The 12,981-nt window shown below is 34.9% G+C and overlaps 2 protein-coding genes across 13 annotated transcripts; one reads left to right on the forward strand and one right to left on the reverse strand.

The window, feature by feature from the left end:
* The first annotated feature begins 1,048 nt into the window (after positions 1-1,048).
* On the forward strand, positions 1,049-10,051 carry LOC140013705 (uncharacterized). Of its 12 annotated transcripts, none has more exons than XM_072063585.1 (9): positions 1,049-1,255; positions 1,389-1,534; positions 1,637-1,813; positions 2,865-4,435; positions 6,998-7,052; positions 7,384-7,445; positions 8,790-8,862; positions 8,956-9,299; positions 9,601-10,051. In XM_072063585.1, the coding sequence occupies exons 1-4, from the start codon at positions 1,247-1,249 to the stop codon at positions 4,285-4,287; spliced, it is 1,755 nt and encodes a 584-aa protein (XP_071919686.1). In that variant the 5' UTR covers positions 1,049-1,246; the 3' UTR covers positions 4,288-4,435; positions 6,998-7,052; positions 7,384-7,445; positions 8,790-8,862; positions 8,956-9,299; positions 9,601-10,051. The 12 variants fall into 12 exon arrangements, with proteins under 12 accessions (XP_071919686.1, XP_071919689.1, XP_071919690.1 ...); XM_072063588.1 differs by lacking the exon at positions 9,601-10,051 and adding an exon at positions 7,135-7,286 and having other exon boundaries at positions 8,956-9,539; XM_072063589.1 differs by lacking the exon at positions 9,601-10,051 and adding an exon at positions 7,174-7,286 and having other exon boundaries at positions 8,956-9,539.
* A 1,385-nt stretch (positions 10,052-11,436) lies between these two features.
* On the reverse strand, positions 11,437-12,447 carry LOC140013464 (uncharacterized). The gene has a single exon (XM_072062751.1). It carries the CDS (start codon positions 12,445-12,447, stop codon positions 11,437-11,439), a length of 1,011 nt encoding a protein of 336 aa, XP_071918852.1.
* Positions 12,448-12,981: the final 534 nt, after the last annotated feature.

Genomic DNA, 12,981 nt, shown 5'->3' on the forward strand with positions numbered 1-12,981 from the left:
AATAAGTGATAGGCTATTCACTGATTATTTAATGTAATATACAGTTAAATGTATCACATTTACTAGTTAATAATCTAGTAACTTAACAGATTTATACTTTAAATTTCAAATTTCAGATTTTAATTTTAATTTTATGAGATGCACCCTTAGTACAAATTCTTCCTACTCCATGTGAAACTCAAATTCGTTTAAAGTCTCGTTTGGGATTGCAGTGCATTTAGTAAAACTACACTTTTAGATGTTAGAAGTACTTTTAAAATGTTTAGTGAGTATCATCCCATAAAATTAGGAGTAGATCTATTGCTGTTAAGAACACTTTTAGCATAATTTCAAATTTGGTGCTTTTAAAATAGTTTTTGTGATTAAAAAAATAAAATATCAAATTTAATTATTTTATCCTATATTATGAATCAAATAAAGAGATAAATATTTTTAAAATTTTTAAAATTATATATTATCTAATATAATAAATACTCATTAAATTATGTTTTTAAATAATATATTTAAAAGTATTTAAGTTGTTAATAAATAATTTTATTAAGGGTAAAATATAAAAAAGCTCCTTCTGGTAAACCTAATACACAGAAAAGCCCCTCGTGGTTTCAAAATATACAACACGATACCTTGTACTTTGAACTAAATTACAAAGGTAACGGAATCCGTTAAATTTAACGGAAATGACTTATTGAAACCTAAAAAATTTTTTTTATACCTAATTTTTAACAAATATACTTGTTCTACCTCTTAACCCTCAATTCTCTCTATTTAGAGAGTAAAATAAATGATTTTTTTGAGCTATCTTTTGTTTAATTATATCAGGGTATTTTGGTCATTTCGTTCATTTCCGTTAAATTTAACGGATTCTGTCACCTTTACAATTTAGTTTAAAGTACGGGATGTCGTGTTGTATATTTTGGAATTACCAGAGATTTTTCTTCTATGTATTAGATTGGTCACAGGGGACTTTTTTATTTTTTATCTTTTTATTAATAGCTCTACTAGAAAAATACTTTTCTATAAGCTGCGCAACCCAAACGGGCTTAAATGAGAAAGAAAGGGAAAAAGTAAAAAAAAATTGAAGGGGTTGCAGTCAAATGCACCTGGTTTCTCCCACCATCTTTGCCCACTTTTTTCTCCGGTCTTAACCAGCCTTCTGCAGACCCCTCCGACGCCCAGGGTAACTCCACGGCGTCGTAATTAACGTCTTTTCTCTCTTCCAATCCCTAGCTCATTATCTTCCCCCACAATGCAATCCGTAAGTCCTTCGTTCTCATTTCCGGAATTTAAATTTTAATGCAGTAATTTCAATTTTATTTTGTTTTTGTAGACGAAAATTTGGTGTGGAATTTTTTATAATATTTTTTTGTATGATTTTAAATCGTAATCAGGTGTTGATCGCTGCAGAGGAATCGCATATTCTCAGAATATTAAACAGTAGCTTCCAAACCCTAGACTCCATAAAAGACCGCATTTCTCATATTTTTGCTAATTTTTTCTGCTCCAAATACTTCAGCATTGACTTAATTGATACAAGGTAATTTCAAATTTACTTGGATTTTCGTCATATATTTGCTTTTTTTTTTTCGTGTGTGTGTGTGAAGTTTTGTTGAATAAGCAATTTTATTATGTGGTATAGGTATAGAGGGATTGATGAGGTAAAAACAAGTTATAATCAGAATCAATGTGAGTTAAGTGAAAACGGTAGAAGGCAGTCGGAGCCTTCTGATGGTGATGAAGGGCAATGTTCCGGTGCCGTTTTTAACGTTTTAGATACAATGTTAAAGGATAGTTTGGATCGCTTGAAAACAATGAGGTCAGTGGTTTTTGTTTTTGAAGTCAGAAACTTGTTGTCATATTGAATTCAGTGTTTCAGTTAGTTTATAGTGTTTCTTAAGTATTTAATGGGTACAGCTTGCTGATTTTGCTGTTTTTTCGGAATGTGTTTTTTGTCGTGTAATATGGAGGTAAATGCATTGTATAGCAGATATCTTAGCTGTGTTAATGGTGCCATATATTGTAGCTTTACTATTAAAAAATGTTTGTAGAGGGAATTTTCCGTGTGGTGGCAGATATATATGTATACATGTTTCGCTGGGAAAACAAAGGAGTTCTTGCGAACATAAGAAATTACAGAAGGGAACTTTGTTTATTTCTTCTAAAAGTTTAATATTTTAAATTAGCTTTTAAAATAGCAGTTAATGGTTGTTAATCATTTGCCTAAATGTCTATCTGATACTGATAGTTCTTACCAACGGCTTGTATCAGGCTTCTTGTGTCTTTCCGACATACATCTTCATTTATGTTCTTTGAATAGTCTTAGGAAAATCAGTCAAACTGAATTACATTCCTAACAGGATAGAAGATCGAAAAAGCATTAGAGTATATGATATGTCTGTTTCTTTGATTTCTAGCTTCTGGGTTTTAACGATTGATCAAGTTCAATGTATTGCCATCCATGCGTCTGTTTCTTTTTGGGTGATATAGAGTGTTGTTGCTGTTATACTTAGTAAGAGATAGTTGGGATCCTGGTCTCTCTCTTATGCTGTCTGGATCAGTTTACTTTAGCTGTTGTAGTCATCTGCTTCTCTAGGCAAACTCTCCCTTGAAATACTTTACAAGTGACCTTTGAGACGTAGTTTCTGAAGTGGTAGTGGGTGCCCTTTTTAGTTGTTGATGTCTCCTCTCTTGATAGCTTTTGTTTTTCTTTCAAAGATGATTCTAAATTGTAGCTTTTATTACAAATTGTATCATGTTCCCTATCTCAGGTTATGGAAGTGAATTATGCTATACCTTTTTGAAGTAAATTTGTTCTTATAGTTTCTCTGTGTATGGTTTCTGTAACTGATGCCCCATAAGTTCCGCAGGCAAAGCATATCCTGGGATGCTATAGGCCGTGAATGCTGTGACTTTGAAGTAAATTATAAGCGAGATATAACTATCATTAGAGCTTTATGCTTGGAGGGTAAGTTGGGGGTAGCTCTATCTCTCTGGTATATGATGATACAGAAAAGTGTTATTCCTGATATTATCACCCATAATTATCTAATAAACGGCTTCTGCAAAACTGGTAACTTGGATAAGGCAGAGTGGCTTGTCAAAGAGATGTTATTTAGGGGTCCTCCTCCTAATTGTGCGACCTACAACACTTTAATAAAGGGTTATTGTCTTCAAAAGGATATTGAAAGGGCTCTAAATTTGTTTTCCACAATGGCCAACAGTGGTATTGGCCCGAATAGAGTTACTTGTAACATTATTGTACATGCTCTTTGTAAGAAAGGTCTGCTGGAGGATGCAAGAAAGCTTCTTACGGAAATATTGGGTGATACTTACCCTAAGGACACGTCGAATTTGATAACATCAACTATACTAATGGACGGTTCCTTTAAGAATGGAGATATAAATCTGGCTCTCACTTATTTGGATGGCATTTTTTGCGGGGGTATCCCACTTGATACTGTTTTCTATAATGTTGCCATTCATGGATTCTGTTTGATCGGAGATATATCCACTGCTTATAAATATGTCTGCGAAATGTTTAAGCGTGGTTTTCTTCCTGATATATTTTCTTACAATACTCTTATTGGCGCTCTTTGTAAGGAAGGACGGACCACTGAGGCTTGTTATATCTACAATGTTATGTCCAGGATGGGTGTTTCTCCTGATCAAATCACTTACAAGATGATTATACAAGGGCTATGTTTTCATGGCGATGTAATAAAAGCTAATCTGTTTCTTCATGCTATGTTAGATGACTCTGTTGTGCCTCAACCACTCATCTGGAATGTGATAATTGATGGTTATGGGAGGTGTGGTAATATGCAAAAAGCATTGTCCATCAGGGAACAAATGGCTGCCTTTGGGGTAATGCCAAATACATTTACTTATAACGCTTTGATCCATTCACAGATAAAAAGTGGAAATGTTGTTGAGGCACATTCGTTGAAGAAGGAGATGGTTCTAAATGGTTCTTTTCCAGATTTGGTTACATACAATCTCTTGTTGGGTGCCTCTTGCAATCTTGGTAACTTTCATTCAGTGCTGCAGATATATGATGAAATTGTAAGAGGAGGTTATTACCCAGACATAATAACATATACTGAGCTACTTAAGTATTACTGTATACAAGGTTATACAGAGAAGGCAGAAGATCTCTTGGAAAAGTTACAGACTTTGAATTTACAGGTTGATCATGTTCCATTTCTGATACTCATGAAAAAGTATTGCAAGATGAGGGAGCTAGACAAAACATTTGAACTTTATCAGAAGTGGTTATTGAGAATGAGTTGAGAATACCTTTAGTATAGAGCAATTGGTACTCAGGGCTGCAAAGAATTTTCTGATCCTTGGAAATATAGCTCCACCATGGCAGTTTCATGCATTACGTTCATTCATTGATGGTGGATATCTCCTGCAAGTTGATGATCTCAACTTGAAGGTTTGTGCTTTGTCACCTCTCCTGATATTTCTGATATTTAAGATACCTCCTCTACCATATTCTTTCATTTTAGTGAATGTGCTTGATTTTCTCATAAAATTTGACAAGTTTTTGGGTAAATCTTGACTGAGTATAAATTAGTATTGGTTTCTTTTGGACTCCATATAATATCTTTGATTGGGACTTCTGAATTTGAAGTTGAAAGTTACTATAAACTGATTTTCTGTTATTTCTTCTTCAAAATTGATAAATTGAAATCACAGGTCCTAGTTTTTTTGTTTTTCTAAACAAGGTTGAAATGCCATTGGTAACATGTTCTTGTACAATGAATTTTATTTTTTGGTGTGGAATTCTGTTTGAATTCCGTATTTACGAAGTTTGAATTCAATATTTAGTGTTTCAAAGAGGTAGCACTATACTAAATTTGTTAATCAACATAATACTGCAGTTTTAAATTGTTGGAGTTTGTTTTTGGCATGACTTATTGGAAACAGTTGTTTCCATGGACACTAGTGAAAACTGAACCAAACCAGAAGAAATTTCTTTCAAGTGAAAAAAGAAATTCATGCAAGTGCAGATAATGTCTTTTGATGGGTATAATGACACTCAGTGAAATTTAGAAAATTGGTTGCCAACTTAAAGTTACTGGTGCAAAATGTCTCTGATGCGGAATATCATTATTGGTTTAGTAATCGATTTAGTAAAGAATGCATTTTTTGTAGTTTTTCTTGTCATGTGTTTGAAGTCACATACTTCATTTACATAAATTGGAGAGTTTTGAATAATTTCCACCATTGCAGATGGAGCTTCGATTATAAACTAGTAAAAAAATGGGCAGAATGACAAAGTGGACGAGAAAGTTACAATTCCAGAAATAATACTTAATCTTTAATGGCTTTTGCTAACCAAACCATCCAGCTTGCTTCTTTTTCCTTCCCTTACTTCCCTTCATACTTCGCTATCTTAGAAGAAGAAATATCTCCTATTCCCCTCCTATCTTTTTGTTAAAGCTCCTTTGGTGGAATTCCTCTTGTAACTCAATGTTATTCCACAAAACAATTTCTAAATTAGTTTTCAAACTATCCACATCCTCCTTATTCTCCCCATAAACTCCAATCAAACAACCTCCTTGAAGGAAGGAAAAGTATTTCCAGCAACTTAAATGTATGTTTTACATTTATTTTACTGATTAAGGATTCAGAGTTTGTCAATAGCATAGTTGGGATGTAATACCCAGTTTCTTTTCATGCATCTGTGAGTCGATTAACTTGTATAACATATATAGTTTTTGAACTTATTTAAAATAGCTAGATATATTTGTTCATGGATCCAAATATGCACACTCTTCAAACACAATTGATTTTGCAGTTTTTCTTTGGGTGTCTGAGTTGCTAAACCATGCTAGAGCTGAAACCTGTAGTTAACTCATTTTCATCTGAGAATAAGTGAAATTTGTATGGGATCGTGGATGAGATTAAAGCAAAGAAATGAAGAAGCAGTTGCACGGCAATTAGTGAAGAAAAAATGAGATACAGTTTTCATTGATCAGGTGTTTTGGTGCCAGTTATGTCCTTATGCTTCCTAAGGATTTTAATTGATTAATGAATACTTAATGGATTATATCAGTTCAAATGCACTGATTCAGAACAAAGTGGAATCTCAGACAATGATGAAGTTGTAAAGAACTGATGGTTAACCAGATTACATATACTATTTGTTTTCAGATCTACCAGACTTCATTATCTTTTACTCATCGAGAATTAACAAGACAGCAATAACATTGTTGGTAATCATGCTAGTCACCATGTGATTGTGGGTTAAAAGTGAAGCTATCCTTTTTGTGATTTTCTTGTTTGCTTGTGTACCCATTACATTTGTCCGGACCTACGTTGTAAACACTGGTGAATGGATGACACAATTGTGGGATGTAGTTGAGAACTTAATCACAAGATCTTTCATATGATTAGGCCACTTGAGTTGTTTGTTGTCGATTTTCTGCAGATTTGCTTTTTTTTTTTTTTTACCTCTTTAGCTGTTTAAAAGCTGTGTATAGATTAGCTGGTGGCTATGGCATATGATTGGATACCCCTTTTGTTGGAGTTGCTCTGGTTATTTATTATTGATTTCCTCTTAGTTCATGCTCGCTCTTAGAATGTCATTAACTCTGGCTGTCCTAGTTATTGAAAATTTGCCAAATTTGGCTTCATAGCTAGAACTTATGTAGTTTTTGGTGGCTGTGTTGCACGGTCATTGCCCACTAGTGGGACATTAATGTTGTAATTTGTTCCTGAGATTATTTGTATCTGGCTTTGGTACCTAGACAGCCTTTGGCTGTCTTGCTCAATGATGCAGGCAAATTTTAAATGTGGCCATAAGAAATAATCCTCACGAAATAATTCTTTGGTCTTTTTAGGTTAAGCTTCTATTTTCCTTACATTTCTGTTGTTCATTGAGGGTGTTATATTTTTTTCCCCATTTTTATATTTGTTTAGCTTTAATTACCATTACTATGCTTAATTATCCTTCTGTACTCTTCAGTGCTAATGATGTTTTCCGTGGCAGCTATTATTGTTAACACCAGGCGGACTGCAGTTAGATAATGAATCAGTAAACTCAGGTAATTTCTGTTGATATTTTGAGTGTCTATTAGCTTGCATCTGTTATAGCTGCTTGAATAGTATCATGAATAAAAATTGTAGCTTAATTGTGGAATGGCTGGTAATTTCATACTCGGGCAGTCGGACTTTCACCTTCAGACAATGGTCCCTGGGAGACATTGATCAGGAAACATATGCTCCATTTGGTTAAAGGGGATTATTGATTCCATCAACCATCTTTTTAAAATTTTATGGTAGACTGTCTTGTCACTGTTAATTGCAATCTTCCCCTTTTCTTTTTCTTTTTCTTTTGGAGCTATTATCTCAGTTTGTCTTTGCTGATGTTTCCAGGAAGCTACAGAGATTTCATTATACAGATTCAAACTTTGCCAGTTATCTTCAAGCTCAAGGAGGTAATCCTTCTGGGGTTGTGAATGTCCTTTTTAGCAACACCAGCTTTACGGTTGTATATATATCACCTGGCTTCACTGGAATGTGTAATTACCTGAGTTTTTGTTCATCTTTCTCTGTGTTCTACCACTCAATAAGGAAATGTCATTGAACCATTTGAGTTGTGCGTGAATACGCAAGGTGGTGCACATTGACCTTTTTAGCTTCTCAAAAATAAACTTAATTGTAATAACTATGTGTGGGATGGAAAATGTTTTTGAAGCAATTTTTCTTTGTTAGTGGTTTATACTGTCCACTTATCAGGAGAGGTCATTTGGGAAGTTTCATTCGGATTTAAGTTTTCGTGGCTTAGGTGGAGCATCACTAGGCTTCTGATCTATGTGAGGACACACTTGGGATTAGTTTGTGTATGTTTATGTTATAATCCACTGTAGCAATCATCGAAATGCCAAGGGTCTAGATTTGCATTCAGAAGTAGCTAAACATAGATGGGTGAATTGTGCTGACATCAATTGTTCAAGTCTGATCTACTTAGATCTGAAACTTATTGGCGGTGCAGTTTAATGAATGTTGTTTTCTGCCATTCATTCCATTTGGTGAAGAGTATTAGGGATGGTGACTTGGCAGGTACTCATCCTGTCAGGCTCGTGAAAGCCTGAACTTGGTCAAATTCTTGTCTACCTAAGTCCCTCCTGAATCCAATGGTGTGTATAATCACCACCAAAATAGCCCAGCTTAGTGGCCATGTCTAGCAACCTGCCAATTTTCCTGCTCAAGCAAAATGTCTAGCAAACCTGCTGACTTTTTTTTTGTGCTAATGCACAATTTGACAGTCCTATTATTAGAATAAGAATGATTGGTTTTGTTGAAATATAACTTACCATATCAATATAAATAAAGTCAATGAATTCAACTTTGAAACTGATACACTGGTTAAATTAGTTCCTTTTGCATGCTTATGCATTGCACCAATAGAAAAATAGTTAGTTCCTAAAATTGTACTGAAGATTCTTTAGGAGCAGACAGAAACTAATGGACTGTAATATATCCTTTTGCATGCTTTTGCCTGTTATAACAGCTGAACAATAGAAGGGGGATTAAATTCATGAAATATGACGAATCTTTCTAGTTCATAAAAGGTTAAGTTGCAATGAAATAAAGGTATCTGTTAAGTATCTAGCATATGAAGAGCTTGTATTTGTTTTCGGTTGGAGCTTGAGATTTTTTATGCCTCTTTTTTTCCCAGTGTAAATTTAAATTCTGCTACCTTCAAAATTTGAACAATTTATCAGGCATGCTTCAAAGATTTCCTTCTTTGTCTGATTATCTTCCTCGTGGTTGTACAGGAGGAAATCTCTTTTTGAATATCTTGGTAATGTTCACTGCACAGATATTGATGAAGTAACTTACCTTAATCAGGCATTGTTCCCTCACCAGTTCTATTGGTTCGCTTGTCATCATATCTGCCGATTTGGATTTTGGAACATATCAGATCTTAGCTCAATTTTGCAGGTCTGGCCTGGCTTTTCCAACTTGTCTCTGGTGTGCTTCATGAAACTCAGTTTTACTGCTCAAGAGCAGTGGACAATAGGTATCATTGATTACGCAGCCGTTGGGGATGAGTTCGTTTTACAAATTGAATCTTATCCTAGCCTACATGTTGGAGATCAAACCCTGCAGCTGCTTTTTGCTGTGTCTGTACAAGCAGCATATTCAAGCTGCTTCTGTTACTGGAGCTGATGAGCATTCTTAACATTTTTGGTGGTAGTACGTGGTTAGGATTTTACAGCGGCACCATGGACAGAGGAACTGACCGTTCCTTTTCTGATTAAAATCTGCTGTTCATTCAACTGCAGGTATTCTACATGTCATTATGGTCATCTAGTTCTTTAATTGGGTTCATTCAGCGGTGGTAGCTCTTGGTCCGTAATTTTTTACTTTTGCATCTATACGAAAATGAAACACTTGAGATTTTGCAGTTATGGCATGTTGCACATGGTGCTATACAAGCTGTTGTATTATTTCAGACCTTTGTGCATACTGTTTGAGGCCATATGTTATATTATCCCATTAGACAAGTAGTATTCGTGCTGTTATTGGGATGCTTTGTCATATATTTTATGCCATGCCTGATACCATCAAGTGTTTTGTTCAAAGAAAGCTGAAGATTGCGGAAAAATCAGAAATGATGCCTAAGAAATTGCCTGCTTGCATGATGATAAGGATACTAAGGTTGGCATCCGACTCTTCTCTGTGTGTCATCTGACAAGAGCCATGCATAGAAAACCATGCGAGTGAACCTCCTGCTCAAAATGTAGTTAAAAGTACCATTAAGACCTAAGGGTGGCATAAGATCATTTTCAAAATCTGTCATGGACCTGTTGAGAATATTCGCGATTTGCTTGCTTCAAGTTTTTTGCGATCATGGCATAATTTTGTTGGAGCAGAATTCGTGATTTATTTTCTTGGTCTTTTTCTTTCCCTTAAATTAATGGACTGGGCAGCTTTGGGCTGAAAGGTTAAGTCTGAGAAAGAACTTCTGATAGATATGTGGACGAATTTCATTTTGTACCGTGTATTTCCATCGATTTTCACTTTTCATCCTCAACTTTTATTTTGGACAATTTACACCATAAAAATACCAACACCTCTCCTACCACCCAAAATCGTCCATATTGTAAATCAAGATGTGCAAAACTGTATGCAGCCACTCGCTTTTTTTGGTTCTCTTCTGGAATGATCTCAGTTTTTTGTAGTTGACAAGAAGTAAGCTTGAATGCAGGAGCGTATTATTTACATAATAGCGTAGTGGATGCCGAGAATTTTAGACTTTTGTCAATTTTCGGCTAAAGTGTCCAAAAAGAAAGTACAGCTTCCTACGTGTCAATAGTTGATACTTCTATGAAAAATTGAAGGAGACCGGATAGGGACGATCATTCGAAGGACCGTCCCTGAACAGTTAACGGCCAAAATTTGGTCCAAAAAAATTGTACGGTTCACATTATTTCTTGTACCTTGTTTTTAATAACGTGTGTAGGGTTTACAAAAATTTATTCTAAAATTACATGGTGTGCAAATAAAGTTATGTCGCGTGCCAACAAGGTTATACGGTGTGCAAAATGTACAAAATTGCTAGGAACGGTTGCACAACCATTCTTGCCTGTGGTGCAAAGTTAAAGGTTCAAATGAGACATGTCAGGTTCCGAAGTGAAATTAGTCAAATATCAATTATTTTGTAAAAAGTTAATTACTTTGAAGCAGCCAACATAGATCTGGATGTTAGCTTTTTCGACCAGCAAAAAATTCTAAACTTTATACATAAAAGTAAATAAGAAACTAAAAAGGTCATTTCTCAAAATCAGGAATGAAAATCGAGTGAAATAATCAACAGTGAGACCCTCATATTTTTATAGAGATTTTTAAGCTGCAGCGGGTAGAATGCACGTTCATCTGGATGCACAAATTAGAGTAACCCTGCAATTGATTGTCTAGGGAAGGTGACGGGCAGCTGTATAAACTGACTTGATTACGAATGAGGTGCTAACTTTGGCTTATCGTTCAATTATGAACTCAAAGGAGAAAAAGTCTTAAGAAAGTTGGATACAAGTTTGGGCGGCAATTGGTCATGTCCTTGATACATTTCAACCTAATCCAACCCATTAGATTTTGGTGCGTGTCATGTCATCATGACCTGTTAGTTAACAAATTAATCCAACCCAACCCGCATACAACCCATTAAGCACTTTATTTGATTAAAATAGTTTTGATATAATGCACTATTTTGTCAAACCAACCTATTAACCTATTCTAGAAACACTCTAACATCTTAATCACTTATTTTAACCCATTTGATCATGTAATTAATTCAATATTGCAGTTGTTAAAACACATAATAAATTTCTTGAAATACATAGTTAATTCTTTTTTTTTTTTCCGGAAACGATAATGAATTATATTAACTTGTGTAACAATTTACACCTAATGAGCAAAGGCTCAAGCTGCACTATACAAGTGTCTTCGACACTGAGGATTTAACCATTCCTCATCAAAAAATATGCTTAGCGCATAAAAACTGAGGTTAGTTAAGCTATTCGTCACTTCCCCCCTAGCTAAAACAAATGAGCATTCCACAAACATTGAGCTTAAATCGTAGATGTCCACAATATGAGAATGAAGTCGAATGTCCGTAGCCCTTTTGGTTTCTATCATCTTCAAAAGCTGTCGCTGTGTGATTGCTACTTGAATTCTCCTCCATTGCTGCTCCCTTGCCTTTATCATTGCTAGCTTGATGGCCACTGCAGTATCCATGAGAATGTTCCCTGTGCTATATTCCTTTACTGCCAATGTAGCTAGCACTTGATCATTTCCCCTCACTGCCACTATGCCTATTCCCATCTGACTTGCTTTTCTCTGAGTGTCAAAAGCTAAGCAAATGGTTATAGGACTTTCAGTACTTGTGGTTACTGCCTGCTGCTCTACAGCTTCTGTTGTTTTTGGAATGCTCATCTGGTCCTTGCTGTGTTGTATTCTCTGCATTTCCAGCCACTCTTCTTGAGCTTGATGTATGATTTTACTTGCTGGTCTTCTATTTTTCTGAAACACAAAGTCATTTCTAGCTTTCCAAATTTGCCACAAAATGTTTACAGTGAGTGCAATGTGTTCCAGCCCTTCAGGTCGATTCCTAGCCTCTGTTAAAGCATTCCACCATCTTTTAAAGTTCCCTTGTTGGTCATCAATACCATCCCATTTCAATGGTGCTATTTGCCATGCTTCTTCTGCCATCCTGCAACGAAATAGTAGGTGTTCTACAGTTTCCACAGCTTCACCACAATTCTCACATATTGGTGATCCTTTCTTGGTTCTGCTAAACACCACTTCATTAACAGGTAATGCCTTATTCAGGCATTTCCAGATAAAAATCTTCAGCTTGTGTTTCACTTTAAGCTTCCACAAGTGTTTCCACAGGTGTTGGTCCTCTAGGCTGGTTTCTCCTCTTGTAAGCATTTTCTGCTGGGCTAGAAATACATAGTTAATTCAAAATTTAAAGTTTTCAAAACATTCAAAAAAATAGATAATGAAGTTTTCCAAGCATAATATAAGTTACAAAATCGACCTTGTTCGGATTGCTATATTTTTTAAAATTTTCTATGAATAGTTTTACATATTTTTCAATCACCTTTTATCTCATATACATCACATTCTAAAAAGTGCTAAAGTAATTTTTTTTTTCCGAAAACTCTCTAGAAAACGCAATCCAATCAACCTTTTAAAAACACAATTACATAGTTTCGTATATGATAAGATATAAAACTTGTGAATTTTTAAAACTTCTAATTGAAATCTTTAAGCCAAATTTGATCATTGATAATTTTTATAAATACTCAAAGTAGACTCTGTAGTGATTAACTATTATCATAAAGTATGTACTTTTATCAGGTTAGCATGTCAACCCATGAATTAACCCAATCCAACCCGCTTATATTCGTATCACTGTCAGATTGACCTAATAATGACCCATTAAAGTTTGGGTCATATTTT

The sequence above is a fragment of the Coffea arabica genome, chromosome 8c, assembly GCF_036785885.1.
Source record: "Coffea arabica cultivar ET-39 chromosome 8c, Coffea Arabica ET-39 HiFi, whole genome shotgun sequence".
Classification (NCBI taxonomy): Eukaryota; Viridiplantae; Streptophyta; class Magnoliopsida; order Gentianales; family Rubiaceae; genus Coffea; species Coffea arabica.